At 42.7% G+C, this 18,237-nt stretch overlaps 2 protein-coding genes across 6 annotated transcripts in view; one reads left to right on the forward strand and one right to left on the reverse strand.

Annotated features, from left to right (window-relative positions):
* On the forward strand, positions 1–5,273 carry TMEM213 (transmembrane protein 213). 2 transcript variants are annotated; one of them, XM_075080784.1, is made up of 3 exons: positions 1–252; positions 2,655–2,720; positions 4,341–5,273. In XM_075080784.1, exons 1-3 carry the CDS (start codon positions 171–173, stop codon positions 4,508–4,510), a joined length of 318 nt encoding a protein of 105 aa, XP_074936885.1. In that variant the 5' UTR covers positions 1–170; the 3' UTR covers positions 4,511–5,273. The 2 variants fall into 2 exon arrangements, with proteins under 2 accessions (XP_074936885.1, XP_074930568.1); XM_075074467.1 differs by having other exon boundaries at positions 4–252; positions 2,652–2,720.
* Positions 5,274–15,738: 10,465 nt separating this feature from the next.
* KIAA1549 (KIAA1549 ortholog) overlaps positions 15,739–18,237 on the reverse strand; it is a 148,757-nt gene continuing 146,258 nt past the window's right edge. For all 4 annotated transcript variants that reach the window (XM_075074512.1, XM_075074496.1, XM_075074504.1 and 1 more), the window contains one exon: positions 15,739–18,124. In XM_075074512.1, coding sequence (XP_074930613.1) covers positions 17,976–18,124 — 149 coding nt within the window. In that variant the 3' untranslated portion in view covers positions 15,739–17,975. The remainder of the gene's footprint in view (positions 18,125–18,237) is intronic.

An 18,237-nucleotide genomic window follows, 5' to 3' on the forward strand; every position in this document is an offset into this window, starting at 1 on the left:
CCCTGTTGTGGCAGGAAAGTTCAAGGTGTCCTGGCAGCAGGAAGCTCCTTTGCTCCACCCTCTGCCCTGCACACTAGCTTTCTGAGTTTATCGAGGATTTGCTGAACCAGAGCTGCCGACGACGGAGACCTGACCGGTGCGGCTGCTTGGGTGGGAGCTGGACCCCCAGCATGAAGCATTTATTCAGAAAGCCCTGGAAAGTCTTTGCTGTGCTCTTCTTTGCCACCGTGCTCTGGTGTTCCTGCTCAGCAGGTATTTCTCTTCTCTTATGCTCCAGTTTCTATACTGTACTTTTTCCCCTACTCCTCTCTAGATCTAACTATATTGCCCACTGACAGTAATTTGTTCTTTAAAAACAAGGCGGGCTCCCTTATCTCATCTAGAAAGTGGAAAGAGCTGGAATTGATTAATGCTAATGAGAATTACTTGATGTGATTGATTACAGCATCTTTCTGAAGAGGTGTGCTTTTTCCAGCTATTTACAGATCCACTGTAAATGGGAGAGAACTGCAGGTTGCTTCACTGAATGGCAAGTAGATAGAGGACCACAGTTACTTGGCCTTTGTGTGGTTGCTGGGCAAGGGACCATTTAAAATACCACCCAAGAGGCTCACTGCCATCCAGTTTAGCTCTTATTAGGTGCTTTTTGCAGGAAATTTCCTTTTGGTGCCCCCTTAATTGGAGATGTTGCCTAAAAACAAAATGTAAATGAGACTTGTGAGCTGCTCCTTTCCCATCAGGGTACTGCCTGCATTTGTATATCAGCACCAACTGGGACCAGCTAGTTGTGTAAAGATAGGTTAGCTTTGACAGCCTGTCCTTTGGGCTGCAAAGTTTATAACATAAACCAATGCTCGGCATTCAGCTGCACTTTCTTCCACAGGTCATACAAGGCTTTTAATGATTCTTCCCAGTGCTCCTGTGAGGTACTTATTAACCCAGAAAACAAATTATGCGCTTGGCCAAAGTCATTCAGCAAGTCCTAGCAGAGTCAGAAAGAGGAATGGGGAGTACTCAGACCCTTCCCCGGAGTAGGCTGCCCAGGGCCCCGCTCCCAGCATGGCAGCAGGCACAAGAAAAGCTCTGGTCTTGCTGGCAGTCATCTCAAATGCAAAGCTGGACAAGAGCAGGAGAACCTAAGGGGGACATCTACTGCAGGACAACCTCAGTTTATTTGCTGTTACTTGGAAAATACCAAACTCAAAGCAAAGGTTTGGTCAAAGGTCTTGTTCCGGTTTGTTTTCCTGAGCTGAAACAAAAGACGAGCAATTATTTTAACGTCTTCAGCGGTATCAAGGTAGAACTGATTTTCTCTTTCTACCACACTCCAAATTATCAGCTCAGTGGTGGTTTGACTGGAAATAGCTCTCTCATAGCCTCTGCTTGGTCTGTGGACCAACAGCACATTGGAACCTGTCCATCTGCAGGCAGCAGGAGTCCTTACTCCTCTAGTCTCTCCAAGCTGTGTTTTTCATGTATCTCTGCAGGGGACCATATCAGCATGGGATACTTCACCTGGCTGAACTCAAACTGTACTGCTTATAGTGGCACAGGAGGAGATATTTCCTTGATGCCCTCCCTTCTGCAGCAGGGGACAGGCTGGTAATGCACAGGGACAACAGCAGCCTGTGTTTTTCCCGCACAGACATCCTGCAGCTGTCCTTGCCTCTGACCCTGCAGTGCGGCGAGGTGCATGCTGAAGCTGAGCAACAGGGGGTTATTAAGGGAGGTCTAAGGAGGCTTTGGCACTTGACACCATACACGGATTTGGAGGGCAACAGTGCTGTGCTGGAATGCGAGTATGCTCTGATTCTGGGTAGGAAACAGGATAGAGTCTGAACCTCCTTCGCCGAAGTCCCTGGCCCCTTCCTCCTTCAATTATTTCTGTTATGTTGTATTTTCTGACCTGAGCTGGTTGATGAGGTCGTACTGGCCTGAACTGGAGCCCAGCCAGAAGTTTCAGACGCAGCTGCGCATGAACTGCAGCAAAGCCAAAGCTTCCCACTGAGGCTATGGTGGATCTGCTGAGGCTCTGCACTGATGGGCTCAGCCCTTGGCTCTGCCAGACTCCTTCATACCCCAGAGTTACCAGGAGTTTTCTAAGGGCAAAAAGAGGTAGTTGTACAGCTTGCTCACCATGGATCTCCCCATGCCACTGAATGCTTTCTCTTATTTCAGTCCTTGCTCGTTCTGTCCCTGTAGTTTGGTAAAGGATCATGGCTAATTGGAGCTCTGAGTGAATGGCTTACCCCAGGGTCATACTCAGGTAGAGGCACAGTGATCCAACTGCTCCTTATGGTGGGTGCTACAGCAGGTCTCACAGAATCACAGAACAGTAGGGGCTGGAAGGGACCTCTGGAGATCATCCCGTCCAACCCCCCTGCTTGAGCAGGCACACCTAGAGCAGGGGGCACAGGAACGCATCCAGGTGGTTTTTCAATGTCTCCAGGGAAGGAACCTGTGTTGACAGTGGTGGGGTGTGAAAGCGTACGCTGATGCAGCAGTGTTTAGGAGCAGGAACTTATTTTCTCCAAGTTGTTTGCATCCTACAGACCTTTGCAAGGCCAATGGCTTTCAGATTTTCATGCTTGATGCCCAGTATTGCTTTTCTAATCCAACTTGCCTTTTCTCTTGTGCTTTCCTTCCGGCAGCAGCTGAAGATGTCTCCAATATTTCAACAAGCTCCATGCTCACAACTGAGTACGAAGCACCATGTCTTAGTAAGTCTTCCTAAATCATTACTACTATGATAAAGCCAGATGATGAGACTACAGAGGTGACTGAGAGGCTGTCCTGGAAAAGGATTTGTCTCTTGTCAAGGCTTCTGTTGTGGATGAAACTCTAGGACACATTTCTAAGACTGGGTGCTGGCATGCCCAGTACATCTTAGGACTCATAGCTTTCAACAGGCTAATTCACAGCTAGTTGAGTTTGTGTGTCCTAAAGCTCCCTTGCCAGACTGACTGCCTGTAGGCACATGTGGACTCCCAGAAGCACCTTTTTCCCCCACCCCACCAGGTGTTCCCCAAACAGCCAGTCCCAGGCAACCTGAGATCCCACCAGTCCTCCCAGAGTCCTCCTCCATCCCAAACATCAAACATTCCCACAGTCCTGCACTTCCCAAAAGACAGTATGTATACCAGTAGAGGTATGCTGCTTCAGAGCATGACACGGGTATAGGGGGCAGGCATCCCTCCCCCTTCTCTAGGCACATACAAAACGTGTCTCTTTTCTTGTTGGATACTGTGCAGGACAACTATACTGTGTCCACTGAAGGCCAATGCACAGGCACATCGTCCTGCCTGACATGCGTGCATGAGAGCAACTGAGCAGCACCTGCACTTGCCTTTTCCCTGGAATGGTGCAAGGGGCTGGCTGCCCTGCACCAAGCTCAGGAGGCATTCACTTTTCACAGGTGACAAGCTTCGTGCACATCATCACGCAATGCATGTAGCTGCAAGGTGGTTTTGGCTGCCTCAGCTCTCCTGGGTGCTGGGGTTTCACACTCAGCTTCTATTCCAGCCCAAGGGGTCGAGATACCATGGTCCTCCAGGCTCCTTTTGATATTTCCACGTTACCACCCAGGACGCAGACACACAGCTGGGTATCTTCACTGTGCCCTTGTGATGGAAAAAGTAAGGCAGATGCCTTTAAATAATGGCATACATGAAACAACTAATGACATATTCCTTAACTGACTTTAGGAGATTGGACTGATTTAAACAAGCAAACAAAAAAATTACACAAAAGATGCAAGAAAAAAATAGATGGAATTGTTAAAAAATATTTCATTTTTAAACATGTAAAATGGATCCCCCGATGGTGGTGTGTTTTGCAGTTGTTACATGCAAGTCTTGGTTAACAGCCCAGCAGAGAGCAGCCACTGCTTCTATTGCCAGCAGAGGTATTGGGCACCTGAACTATTGGAGATCCTGCTGAAGGTGTCTTTGCTAGAGATTGTCTTACTCTGACATGAAGGTTTCTCTACCCCAGGTTTATTTTTAATTTTAACTCACTGCTTCTATCACACTCCATTCCTAAAACTGACTGAGGAGGTGCTAAGTAGGTGTTTTAAAAATCTTTCTGTAATGGTGGGCACAGTGGTAAGAGGAGCAGCTCGGCTGTTTGGCCAGACAGGGATGACCAAGTCTTGAAGACATACAGATGAAACTGAATATTGCCACCCACCATGTTAGGAGCCAGGCTTAGGGGAAAGCTGCCAAGGCAGCCTGACAGGCCACAGGGCAGACAGTGAAGTCACTGATTCATCTGCCTTCTAGCAAAGGAAACCTGTTACATACTTAGCCTCCCATCAGCTCACTTCCTTTCTCCACCACCAGACATGAACTTCTGCAGGCAAGCGGCCACGTGCTGCCCAACAGGCATGGATGATTATGGATGGATTGCAGCGGCTGTCGGCTGGAGCCTCTGGTTTCTGACTCTCATCCTGCTCTGCGTGGACAAGGTCATGAAACTCCGGCCTGACGAGCCTAAACATTTGGTAGCCTGAAGCAGGGCAAGCCAGCAAGCAGCAGCACCTGGGAGCAGTGAGGTGCAGACAGAGTGACAAAGCATTTCAATCACTTCCTAAGAAACAAAAGAGAACATACCTTCAGCCAAAAAGGCCAGATCTAAGAGGGCACCTGCTGGGGCTTCATCCTCCCTGGCAGGTCAGAGCTGCCAGTCAAGTTGCAAAGCAGGCAAGTTTCTGCAAACCACCACGTACGTCCCACAGTGCACAGAAAACCTTTCCCCTGAGCCGCTTCGTGCTTGCTGTGAATACACCAGCAGCCATGAGACGCTGAAGGACCAGTTACCAGTTTATAGCACACTGCCTTAAGACAACCCAGTACATAACCTTCAACTCTGAAACAGAAAGGGGGTAAATAAAGCTGTTTTCTGGAGGATCAGAGTTACCAGATCCATTACTAAGCTATAGGCCAGGTTACATCAATAAGCAGATGTAACTCATTGATTACACTGAGTTATACCTGTGGTATTTTAAAGTCTATTAACTGATACCAGTGAAGACTCTGTTGCGGAAACTTAAGGATTGTTTGGGTTTGCTTGAGGTTAAAACTAGTTTTTCCAGTGCAGTTTATATGTGAACTGTTTTGTAGGAATTGTACGTTGGTTGTATTTATTTAGCTTGCACCTGCACGTAGTTACTACTGAGCCAAGCTTAACTGTGCAAGGAGGTTTAAACCATCATAACCAATTCATGCACAAAACTGTTGCTATTTATGCAAGGTGATAATAAAAACTCTTATTGATGGAAAGATTCTCACTGACTGGTTTCTACTTATACAGCTTATACTGACAAGGAATTACCCAACCCAAATTGCTAGAAACATGAATATAACAAGAAATATTCACGCAGGAGGGTTTGCCTCACTGCAGTCAAGCTATCTGCTTTCGGGCAGTTGCACCAGTTTGGTTTCTATTATTAAAACAATAAATGAGTGTTAAACCCATCTCAACATACACAGGAGTAGCACACCTGCTACAGACCGATGGAAACGAAACACAAAAAGTTACTCTTACACCAAAGAAAGCTCTATTGGAGATTTGTATCTGCTAAATATCTTTAAAGCCTCCCTTCAGCTTTTCAATGCATAACTTTTCCAGTTAGAAAAGATACAAATCAGCCTAAGGCTCTTCCGATTGATTCTGGCACAACTAGACACATCTATCAGGACAACGCCGCGCCATTTCAGAGTGATGGGCGGTTGTCCCTTATCAACTATCCACCGTCAACAGGAATGGGTACAAGATAGGCACCGAGGAAGAGACATCCTTCCCTATCATTAGAATCACTTAACACAAAAGTCTTCTGGAGTGAGACACTGAGGAGAGATGCTACCGTCACGAAAGGAAGTTTTTAAAGGGAAAGACTTAATTCTTTTGTGTCTTTTTTACTGTGTGTGTTTTGTTTCGTTGTTTTGGAGGTTTGGGGTTTGTTTTTTTTTTTTCCTGTTTACATGCACCATATGACTACTACTAAACAGTCACAAAATATTGCTCGATTAACAAAAATATCCCAACGTTTCAACATACAACAATTAAAACAAAAGTAATTTTCACAGGACAAATCTCTGTGTTGAACTAGCCAACTGCTTCTTTCCACAAAAAAAACCCCACTTGACAACAACATTAAAAAAAACCCAAAAAATCCCCCCCACAACAACACAACCAAAAAAAACCCCCAACAAAACCTCGTATATGTACAAACTTAGAGAAACAAAGGACTCCACATCTCATTGTTGGTGTTGACTGAAAGAACAGCGGGTTGACAGTCAATATCCGCTGCAATCACTGACAGACAACAAGTCCTCTAGTTACATACACCACTTTCTTCCTGATTTATTAGTTTTAATAGTGGAAAATGTGCATTGACCTGAAAGCAATGGGAGAAATACTGTGAAAGGCCTCCACGTATTGCCTTAGTGTCAGCCCTCTGCAGGCCTCTTCCTTCAGTTCTCCAGTGTTATGGAGATTGTTCTCCTGGTTGGGAACACAGAAGTCCCTGCTGGATACGGCACTGATTTTCATCTTTGAGGGGATAAGTTTCATAGTTTTCACATTTCCTTGGCTAAGGCTATGAGTACACGGATGCAGCCAGTCATGGAAGTAAACCTATTCCAGTCTAAAGAGCTGCAAGCATGTGACGCAAGATCCAGATAGCCTATAGCCAGCACTACACCCACAGGCTAGCTTCATAATAACTGGGCAATTCTGGGGAGCTTCCTAAGGCCTGCCTTCAAAAGTACAGCTCGTTTGTTTTTGTTTTTCACATCCTCCAAAATAGTCTGCTGTGTGCAGCTACCTTCAAGGAACGTAGCAGACTTAAACCTTAAGTTTTGCTTCGTGCAGCTTTTCCCTACTGAACTAGGGAAAAAAGGAAAAAACCCCATAGTTTTTCATATACTGTAACGTCCCCAAGGATTTTGTATACCTATGTTCAAGGGCAACACCCAAGTCTCAACAAAATCATGTGTACAAATGGAATATCTTACAGATCATTTCTGCTGTGAAATGTCCAATTTTTCCAGACCAGTGACCTGTAAACCTCTGATCCAATATAACAGTTTAGTTTCCTTACTGCATCACCTGCTTTGACATCTGACATTGCCAGGTTTAATCTATAACCTTTTCTTTTCAAGTGATTTGACTTCCTATGAAGTAGATTAGGCCACTTAGAAAAACGTAGTCCTGTAATGAAATTTCATGAACATACCACTACTCCCAGCGTGTTCTGGGATCCCTAAAGAAAGTGGCAGTATCCTGAAAGCTCAAAGGCTACCAACTTAAATGTCTTATCTGCTCCTACGCATTATAGTACAAAACAATAAAATATTATTTTAAAGAGAGTCTCTGAGGTACACGCTACGCGCTGTACTGATTCTAGGCACGGCGGCCAATCACAAGTACAATGCAAAACAACACACCGAGCAAGAGGAGAAAAGCCTCAACAGCCCTGTCAGTGTCTCAGGGGCTTGTCAATAGTTACAGGAAGTGCAGAATAAAAAAGTTGCCTCCAAAAGACTTGAGAAATTGATATAATGGCAAAATATTAGTATGCAGAAATGGATTATACTCACTTTACAGTAAATACAATCTGAAGATAGAACCACAGAATCATTAAGGTTGGAAAAGACCACTAGAATCCACTGTCACATTTCCTGGAATATTTTTAGCTACGCACAGTGCAGCTTGTGGGTTACAACCCCATTTTAAGACCAATCAAGTCACAGTAGAAGGCTGGTTTGATGCACAAATTAAAGGTATATCTATAGCCTTATAACCGTGACAATGGCTAATAAATGTGGTCCACAAGCGATGTCATAGACTGGTGTAGTCATTTCTTGTGTATTAGCTCATGTTCCTAATATCACTGGCATTATAATACCTCTAATAGTAGATTCCCATCTAGTGCAATGCTGCCCAAATCCTGCTGACTTCAAGGGAGCTGCACATGCACCCAGCACACGCCTTGTTTTTTGTTTTTGTTTTGTTTTGTTTTGTTTTTTTTTAACACTGTAATTCAGGAAGCCTGTCATTTTTGTTCCCGCAGGAAACCTTGTAAGCAGAACATAACTCCCGATCTATCAGTGTGCATAAATCATTTCACTTGTGTTAAACCCCGGTGCCCCTTCACGATTGCTACATACAATGCCACGCTGAGGCACTGAGCTGGGTTAGGCTCTTGTGCATCCCACAGCATGTTAAAAAAAAAATAGTAAATTGACAGCTCATATCACCTACTAAGCTGCAAATTTCCCTCTCAGAACGAGGACGGAAATGTTAACCCTCAGTCATTTATAGTACATTGTCCAGTCAAATCTATGTCCTTGGACCAAAAAGTTCCTCACTGGAATGGGACGGAGAAGAAATCTATTCCAACTCATATGATTGAGTACAAAGAAAAGAAAGAATGGCTGAAACCTGGATGGCTGAATAAAGGTAAGAGACTGAAAAACATGAGCTTGAACCCTAACATTGCTGATGAAGCCAGAACGCTTCTTCATATTTTCTGGACAAAGTTTCTGAATTTTAGGCATTAAAGTGCCTGGAAAGAGAGACAGAGATGGCACCTGGGAAAGTTGCTGGTCTACAAGTGTCTCAATAGACAAACAGAGGTGTAGGGAACACAGGACCGATCAGCACTGCTAATACCAAAAAAACATTAGCCGCAGCACAGCATTCCAGGGTAACTACTTCATTTGCTTGGAGATAATATCAATCACATCTGACTAGTGATTTTTTAAAATTCTTAATTCAAGACTAAATGGATTGGTACTTGAGGCATGACTCTTCATCTTTTTCGATACCATTACTCTGGTAATGACTCACATTACTCATTGCCTTCACCCTTGGGGTTTTAGCGAATGAGCTACATATTAAGCAATTGCACTTTACAATGATTACACTTTGCAAAATCACTAGAGGGATGAAAACTGGCAAGCACCAGAGCTTCCCACTTGCATGAAACACACAGAGAAAAGACAGAGGTTAAATTCATAAGAAAAGGTGTTCTGTACTGGGACTTCATAGGAATTTTGATAAAGCCATTATAAAAACTAGGATTTCAGAAAATTATTGTAATTAACTATAGCCAAAGAATGAAATATAGGCAATACTTGAGAAGCAACCACCCTCTCTCATCCTTACACTCCAGCTCCCACTTATTTTATGGTATCAGTGGCACGAGAATCTGTTGTGGAATTCAAACCTCGCTGCAGGTTTCTGTCCCAGAATCAAACATGCACTTCTCAAAGAGCTTTTTTTCCAACTCCTATTTCATAATAACCTTCCTGAAATAAACACGGGGTAAACAATGCGGTATTGTCTCCCCCGTCCTCAAACAGCCTGGAAAAAAATACAGCTCTAAGAGACAGGCAGACTTTTCCTGTCCAATTTGACAGTATGAAATCTAGAGACGCGTTCAGTTAACCACTTTGCTCACCTATCTGAAATATGGTTTATGGGCCCCTATGTCTTCCTCACATAAAACTCCCACAGAATTGACTTCTCCCTTGAAAAAGAAAGCCTCTCCGCATTCACGGGGAAAAGTGTCCAGTCTCAGTGACCAGCAAATTAAGCCCTGTTCCAAACCCCACACCCTGCCTGTCATGCTGCCCTTCACTCCAAGATGTAAAGAACAAAACTAATTGTAGAAGTTTACATTTTCTCCCTGCCACTATGAGTGGTAAAGTCATATCTTCTATCTGTAAACCTGCCAGTTACATATTTTGGGGACAGCATGAACTAAACACCACTCGTGTGTCACCCGCCCCAGTTTGTTTTGCCACTTGAGGGAACCAAGGGCCTGGGGCGATTTATAATCTAAATTAGACAGACATGCCACAGGCCATACAGACCTTTTGTGTGCTGTTGCAACAGCAAGGTCAGATCAAAGGCCCATCTAGCCCAGTCCTGTCTCCCAGCAGCAAGTATTTGGGGAAGAAGGTAAAAGCACTCTGCATACAGCAATCCTCCCCTCCCCTGCCCAGCTCACAGGTGAAATACAGCACCCTTCTGATACGGAACTGAGCTCTCTGGCAGCAGCTCTTCCCCCCAGCATTTTGAAATTAATCCTTTGAGGACCACAGATGTATTATTGCATGAAACTCTTTCTGTAACTTTTTCTTTTCAACTTCTCCCTTGTGATTACAATCACTCTGTTTTCCCCCCACCCTTCTCTCTCCCATTGATCATGATTTCCGTAAACTTCACATATTCAGTACTGAGAGTTTGTGCACCAACATAAACACAGTGTGTCACCCTTCAACCATTTCATATGAGTGGCTTTATTTTCTAAAACAAGCATATAGACCACTTTTCCTGGAATCCTAGATAAACTTTCTGCGGCCTCTGCGCTCTTTGGTGGCTCTATCTTCCAAACTATTTACCCGTTTCAGCTTTACATTTATTATTCACTAGGTACTCGATACACTAGGTTTCTTCCCTTCATTCCCTGCCCACAGCTGTGCCCGATGCTGGTTGCAACAAGCCAAAAGGCCTGCCTTCTCCCTTCCTTCTCCTCCCTTTCCAGTGGGGAACTGGAAATCAAATTGACCCCCAACTGATGATATTTCTGTAAGCTCTCTTTTCTGATGACTTCTCTTCACAAGGCACTTTCTATTAATATCCTTTCTATCAGTGGCTTTTCCAGTCCCTTTGACTTACCTATTATAAAGGCAAAACAAGTGGTACCAACGGAGCGCGCTGTGATTGCTGAGTCACTGGGAGAACCAGAACCACTTTTCCTAGTTTGTACTTTCCAGATCACATGACTAAACATGCAGCCAAATTTGTTTTTCAGTGTGCCTTTCTGGAGCAAAAGTTACAGTACTTCTTCAGGTCCTCTACAGCTCTGTCGGCTTTGTCTAAATGGGGGAAGAGAAGGGAGATATCTGCAAAGCAATCTCTGCTAGGCTGTTTCCCCTTTGTGGCATTTCAACATACTGTATTTAAACCAGATCAGTCCAACAACATTCACTTCTAATACGACGACCCTCTGGGCTCAAATATATGTAGAAATCACCATGCTTTAGCTGAGCTATATTAACATTTAGTACAGATGTGTGATAATGTTAGGTAAGAGACGTTAGTTCATCCTTAAATAGAGAGGACTAAATAATGCTCATTGGCACTACTGTTGAGTGCTCCTTAAGCACATAGCTGCAGGAAACATTGCTCTTTGCTCCCAGGCAGAAGTAAGATTATTTTAGGCAATGCTGCTTCAGTGATGCTGTCTGCTGGAAGTGACAATCAACTTCTCGTCTTCGCAGTTCTACTCTGCAAAAACAAGAACATGGTTTCCAGCATCCTAGCAAATGTTCTTCCAGGTAGCAGTGAAATACGGGAGGATGTAGCAACAATGTAAATACTTGACTGCACACCTACAAACCCTCTAAATGGGAGTTTCCTCACCTTTCATCTTGAATTTTTGATGTGTTCTTGTTTAAAGCTGCCATCATCACGCCAAAAGACAGAAACTATCATAAGGATCAAACTCATCCATGGAAATGCTTAACAAGATGTGTTCCACGCAAAATGCAAGGTGACTTACCTGAAACCATTTTATCCAGGATTGCATGGACTAACAAATCCAGTAACTGGTTCATGAGTTTGTGGATGCCCAGATCACCTGTACTTGCACTGAATTTGAACAAGTTCATACCTGGCAATTATGTTGAAGTACTACTGATGGTGGCTAATCCACAGTTCTTTCTCCTGTTTCCTTAAGCCCAAGCATTAAAGCTTCCTGATTTTTTTTATTATTGCAGTAGTTCTTAAATCCCTCTTAGTCAAGTTTCTTTCAGATCTGCGTTTCAGGACCAAAAGAGTACAGAGTGTTGCCAAATATAACACTGCATTAATTTTCTTTGAATATGAAAAGTTTTTCAGGAAACACAAACAATATCCAGCTACTGCTTTTAAATCATGCACAGCACTAAAACATTGAAACAGCTTGGATGAGAAAATCAACTTCTGAGAAGCCTTGGGACGGAAATCTTAGACAAGTTTTCATGGGAACATGACAGAGCTCTTCAGAAGTGTGTACATTAGAATATAATTGGAAATGCAAAACAATAATTTTCATCTTTCAGTCTCTTTCCTACTCTCTTAATTCTCATTTCGCTTTGCCTGCTCTACACGTGGCAATAAGAGGATTACCGTAAGCGAACCCGAAAAGCACCACGTCAGGAATCCACGGAGGTTTAGCATTCATTTCAAAAGAATCTTCAGAGCATTTGTTCAAATGTGCCAACGTTTTATTCCAATTAAGGCAAGATGTAACAGCCTAAACATAAACTTCCACTTACGGAGGAAAAACTACTCAAAACTAAACAGGAGTGGCCATTACAAAGGACAACACATACTTTAAATGTAAAGAGTATCATGAAAAAGTAACACAAAATCAAGACAAAACATTCCAGCTCTACAAACTATGAAGTGCAAAAAAATTGTGTATTTTTCTAGTACTAATGTTAACTTCTTTTTCATCTATCAGTCTTCAGTGGGATTCACAGGACTCCAGCTCTTCTCCGGAAAAGTCTCTTTAAAAAGGCAGTGCAACTCCACAGGATTTTCACTTCTCAAGTTTCTTCCTCTCAGGGTGAGTAAACTCCCACTGGGACTAGTACGTCAAAGCCAGACACAACTTGCCAAGCGCATCCCAAACTGTACTAAAGAATTTGTAGGATAAATTCTCCTTCCAACACACACGGGCGACTAAGTGGTTTTCAATGGAAGTCATACAGATGTGACTAGGGACAATACGCAGACCGACATTTGGATCTGAACTACCAATCCTGTTGGTATGACCTGTCGCAGCTGAGCTTGTTCTGTCCTCACTGAATTAGCGTCAGAAATACAGAAGAAAATTTTTACAGCCCTCCTTCTAACATAAGCTGCATTTCAAGGGACACTCGCTATAAGAGATACACCAGTCTTTTCAAGCACTCCAGTTCACTCACACCAAAATACTGCGTAACTACAGGGAATCTTTATCAGCATTGCCAAAACCTTTCATTCCTAATTTCCGCTTCCTCAGTATTTAGGACCTAGAGATATTGGAATATATGAATGGCAGCAGACTGGTGACAGTACAGTACAGCACAGCTCCAGGGTTTCCCCCACATTTTAAAATAAAAGGTTACAGGAAGAGGGCAAAGATGCCCACCACAAAAGGGTACTGGAATTTTATTTCACATTTAAACAGTTTAAAGCTGCTACTTTTCTCTAGGCATATCTAATCAGTCCCAGAGAAACTCTACCGCCATGGTGAACTGCTTTTGGGAGTCTCACTGATGAGAGATGTTCCTCACCAATGCAGACCAGCATTGCAAGCAGCAAACGACTGCATAGAAGAGGGGTTGTGTTATGGAGTCAGCTGGAGTGGGGGCAGGGAGGGTCACCAAGATTTTACCTTTTCCTTTATAATGCACTGTCACAGGTGGTTTTGGAGACCTGGTTGCTGTCCTTTGCCTTCTGACAATCAGATGCCATCCTTTTTTTAATGAATTTTCAGCTTTATGTCCATATTCAGAAAACACCAAATAGGTGTTGTGTTTTTTTTTTTAAATCCATTTTTTATTTGCTGCTGCAAAAATATGACCCACAACGTGTTCCCACCTCAAACTCACAAATGATCTTCATCCTGCCCCTTCAAAGCTCTTGGCCAATATATGGTTTTTTTCAAGGACTGGCACCTGTTAACAAAGAACTGCTAGATAAGGCATGGAATGGGGAAAGCCCATTTCTTCCTTGAGCTGAAGAATTATTAAAGCTGGAAGAGGGGAGAATGTAGCAAAGGTAAAAGTTAAAAAATTAGCTCAACAGCCTGCTGCCATCCACATCACACAACTGGCGACTTCACTAGGCCTTGAATACATACTAGCTTCATTATGTTTTCTAATGTATTTTCAAGCAGTGAGTTAACACCCAACAGCTGTTTTGGTTCTTGGGAAGCTACACTCCCTGCAAACAGCTTCTTTCTAAGAGAACACTATAACCGTGCTGTCAGTGGTCTAATTTAAAGGCACTGGCTTCAGCACTTGGTAGGAACATGCACTTTTGGCTGATCAATCTATTCACGTATTTATGTCTGTGCATAAAGGTGCGTGGTATTGGGGTAGCCAACATCTCGCCAACCACTCCTTTGGGCACAGAGGTGACGTATAGACCTTGTGTGATGCTGCTGCTCTCCAACCCACTAAATATGAAGCCTGTTTCAAACTACTGCATATACAGTACATTGCAAAGGGTCAGTGAAATTTCACTTACTGTTCCAAAGTGTGCGTATTTAACATTATGAGTCCAGCACCTATGCAAAAGCAAGGTTTTCTTTCCAGAGTCACATGCCTACAGTTACTGACAAGACCATGTGTTACATCCTGGTAGAGAGTATTTTATAGTACTGAAATGTGCTCCGCCTTTCAAATAGAGTGTATGAAAAATAATTGTAAAATTTCACTTAGCTCCCAAGATAATCAAGAAGCAGGCCAGAGGTCGGCGTTTTGGCCACAGAAAGGAAAAGCAAACCAACCAAGTTAAATTACGTAGCTCTCATCTCGCCAAGTCCTTCTATATGCCAAACTAAACACAGACTAAACACTAATGCCAAGGAAAATTGTGAAGAAAGAGAAGAGCCTGAGGATTCCATGAACCAGATGGTTTAGTCATGGAAATGGATGTAACTGTTGCTAACAGCTTTCCATGCCTGTACCAACTTCTCATCTGATCAGTGTTTTCAGAAACTGGTATATTCATTAACAGATACTTAAATTACGGATACTTTAAGTTTCAGAAAAAAAGGTTTGAGTTTCCTCCCCCTGCCTTCAATAGGGCAATTAAAAAAGATTGGCAAAAGGGCTCAAGCACATGGGGATGCAGAAGCTTACAGGTTTTTTCCCCTGAATTCCCAAGTGGACACACGTTTTGGCACATGCATTCCAGAGGCCTTTTGTAGCACATGAAAACCCCAGCTTTTCCTGTAGCTTCAGAAAGTTAAGTGTGGGTCTCCTCCCTTGTTAAGACCATCCTTGGAACTGGTGCCTTATGTCTTATTTTTCTCACTATATGAAGATACGGACTATGCCATACCATTTTCTGTGAACAGTGGATCAGGTCTCCAGTCAGTTTTAGAACAGACCTTCTAAACACAGCTTTCTGACTTATATTTTACTGTCCTTCCCTGTGAACCTATAAGTTTTTTAAAGAGGGATTTTTTCATCAGAAAGCCTCTTTTATTTACAAGGACATATTTGTCCTGTACATGTTCTTCATAAGATTTGGGACGGAAAAGAAAATGGATATTCTTCCAAATATAAAAAGATGGAATATCATAACAGCATCACCATTGCTAGCAAAAATGAATGAGAAATGGCTTAAGTACCTCTAACTTCCAAAGCTCTTATTTCGTATTCCTTCTTGAATAGCTGGAACCAGCAGCCAGACAACGAACTGACTTTCTAGAAGCCCGCATTTTCTTGAAATGAAGTCAGAGTAACGTGCTAATGTTATAAGCACTGGCCTCTGACCTCACTGCAGAATTAAGCTGGAGAAGGATGTGGGCTATGAAAGACAGGGTTTTAATGGAAACACTCAGAAACAGTCAGTCTTCAGCATTGTTAAAAAGACCAAACGAACTTTGTCTGATACACTCTTCATTCTGCAAAACCTGACATTTTGCAGAAGCATTGGCAACATTCATGTTTACAAACTTGGTAGAAAATAAATGGTTTTTTATTGTTATCCTAGAAGTGCTTATCACACAAAAAGTGTAAAAAATTCAAAACATAACAACCTGTTGGTACTGCTGTTCACAACCATGCTGGTGTGTTCTGACTCCATTCAAATCTCAACCAGTGCCCACGAGGGCTTTAAGTATTGGCCAGGGAACTGGAAAGTAATTTAGATTGCGTCACTACAGTTAAGTCCCTCTAAACAATTTCATTCAGCCTTTTGAGGATAACAGGAAAACAGCAAGATAACTGAGCTTCCTAATAAAGAGGGGAAACATACCACTTTTCTTCCACATCAGTGAGCAGCCGGTTGCTTCCTCGTTTTGGCTTTGGCAATGAATATTATGTACATACTTCACGAACAACAAACGTAAAGTTCTTCCATGGTGTCCTCCTAACTGTTTTCATTTCAGTCTGAGTTAGTCCTGTCACAATTATTGGACTGTGCACTAGAACCAGGAACAGATTTAGAACCCAAAAACCACCATAACATGCGAGTGTTTTAGACCTGTACCAATGCCATTTCTACCCCAGTAAGTGAGGCAAATGCAGGCCTACCCTGATCAACTGCTCAATGATCTCTTCAGCAGACAACTGTTCCTTAGACCTTTCACAACTACTATCTACTAGCATTTGAAATACCCACACTGCAGCACCAAATAGTTTTGCTTTTCATTCTTCTAGGGCAAGGCTCCCAAGCCTCCTCAAGAACACTGAGGTTACCCTCTATCTCTGTGCCAGTTTGTTAGCTTTAGTTCAGTCCGATCTGAAAACAAAAACACTCCAACAATCATGACTCAAGTAAAATTTCCATATGTATTATGTCAGTTACAGTTATGCAATGGCCAAATATTAGTAAATTCATAGCTAATATTAAATTAAAACTCTGGAAAAAACAGCGACAAACAGTTCCATGGCACATACCATTCTTACCATGGGGATAATGCTTACCCTTTGTCCAAAGGGACAGCGAAAACAAGTATAAATATAGAAACTGTCTCAAAACTGCAAATCTAAGCCTATGTTAATGTTCTAAACTGTCACTGACTTCCACTAAAATTATTCAGATCCAAACATAAGCAATGATTTAGGACATTAATTTATAACATAATGCTGGTGACCCTGTACCAGTCAGGCTGGATTGTTTTCTGTCCACAAAGCAAACTACAGAGTGGCAATATTTTATCGCTGGTCTTGCAAGAGCATACAGTATGTAAATATATTTTTAAAAAGATATACCTACACATTTCCCCAAATCCAACTGTGGCTGAGTATTCCTCTCCTAGTTTTCAACAATTTAAAAACAAAATAAATGGCAAGCCCTTTCTGTTTGGATGTTTTGCTTTGTTTTTCCAGCCTGGATGAGTCTACGGATATTTTCTTAGTTATACAAGGCCAATGTTTCACTTTGCAAACATTGAAGATGAAGGAACACTTGAAGCTTCAGCACCAGAAGGAAAACAAGGAAGAGTGCAGAGGGTAGCTCCATTTGGAAGCACAGAGCTATAACAATTATTGTTCCAGTTTGTTACAAGTAGCTCACAAAGACTTCTATTCTAAGTAGTCCCATTATTCCTGACAACCAAAGTGGTCCTTATGTGGGATCACACCTTCAAGACCCTTGAGCTGAAACAGTTTGTCATCTTGCAGAACAGCAATACAAACCAGTTCCCCATAAGCACTGGAGAGATCAGAATACTTGTAATCTCTTGCAAAATGTCACCTCAGTTTATTCAAACCTTCACCTACTTCCTTAGAAAAAGGAGTCTATTGTACTTGGAGTTTGTTCCTGTGATTTCTTTGTTGCTGGAGTGTTGACTTCTTGACCTAAGTTTTTATTTATTTGTTAGGCTGAATGAGGGTAGGGAGAGAAAAGGAGCACCGTAATATTAACAGATTAATTAATATTACTTGTGATGACACTGATGATTTTCCCTGTTTGTCCCCCATCTCTCCTTACCATCCTCATTTTGCTGCCTTTTTCATTTTTTCCAGAGTGCTGTCAACAGAGCTGTGAAAGTCCATTCTTTCGAGAGAACAACATTGCTGATTTCCTCTAAGTCTTTGCTTCCATAGGAAGCAGATACCTGGCAGATTTGCAAGGGAATGCTAAATCAACTATGGAAGTTCTGCACTGTTGTCTGTTTCTGAGAAAGTCGTAGAAGTTCTTCTCTAATTGCTTTGATAAGAGAGGCTGAAGAGTGACCTGGCTGGAGGTCCTCAGTGGAACTGGTGGTGCAGCAAAGGCCCTGGCCCTGAAGGCTGTTGTGCGGAAGCTGAGCAGGGGGTGCCGAAGGCTGCCTGGCTGAAGTCCTCGGCATCTGGAATACTGGTGAGGAGGAATATTCTTGGTGTCCATGCATATGCATCTGGAAAAAGGTAGAAAGCATTATTGTACTTTCTGAACAAACACAACAATCCCAGAAAAGACAAGAAAGCAAAAAGGCAAAGAACGGAGGGAAAGCAGCATGGAGATGCATCT

Source organism: Phalacrocorax aristotelis, chromosome 1 (genome assembly GCF_949628215.1).
Source record: "Phalacrocorax aristotelis chromosome 1, bGulAri2.1, whole genome shotgun sequence".
Taxonomy (NCBI): domain Eukaryota; kingdom Metazoa; phylum Chordata; class Aves; order Suliformes; family Phalacrocoracidae; genus Phalacrocorax; species Phalacrocorax aristotelis.

What these genes read in the sequence shown, in the direction of transcription:
- TMEM213 (XM_075074467.1), top strand. Translation starts at nt 171, where the DNA reads ATGAAGCATTTATTCAGAAAGCCCTGGAAAGTCTTTGCTGTGCTCTTC. An exon ending in CTGGTGTTCCTGCTCAGCAG is followed by an intron (nt 253 to 2,651) that starts GTATTTCTCTTC and finishes TCCTTCCGGCAG; the next exon opens with CAGCTGAAGATGTCTCCAAT. An exon ending in GTACGAAGCACCATGTCTTA is followed by an intron (nt 2,721 to 4,340) that starts GTAAGTCTTCCT and finishes CTCCACCACCAG; the next exon opens with ACATGAACTTCTGCAGGCAA.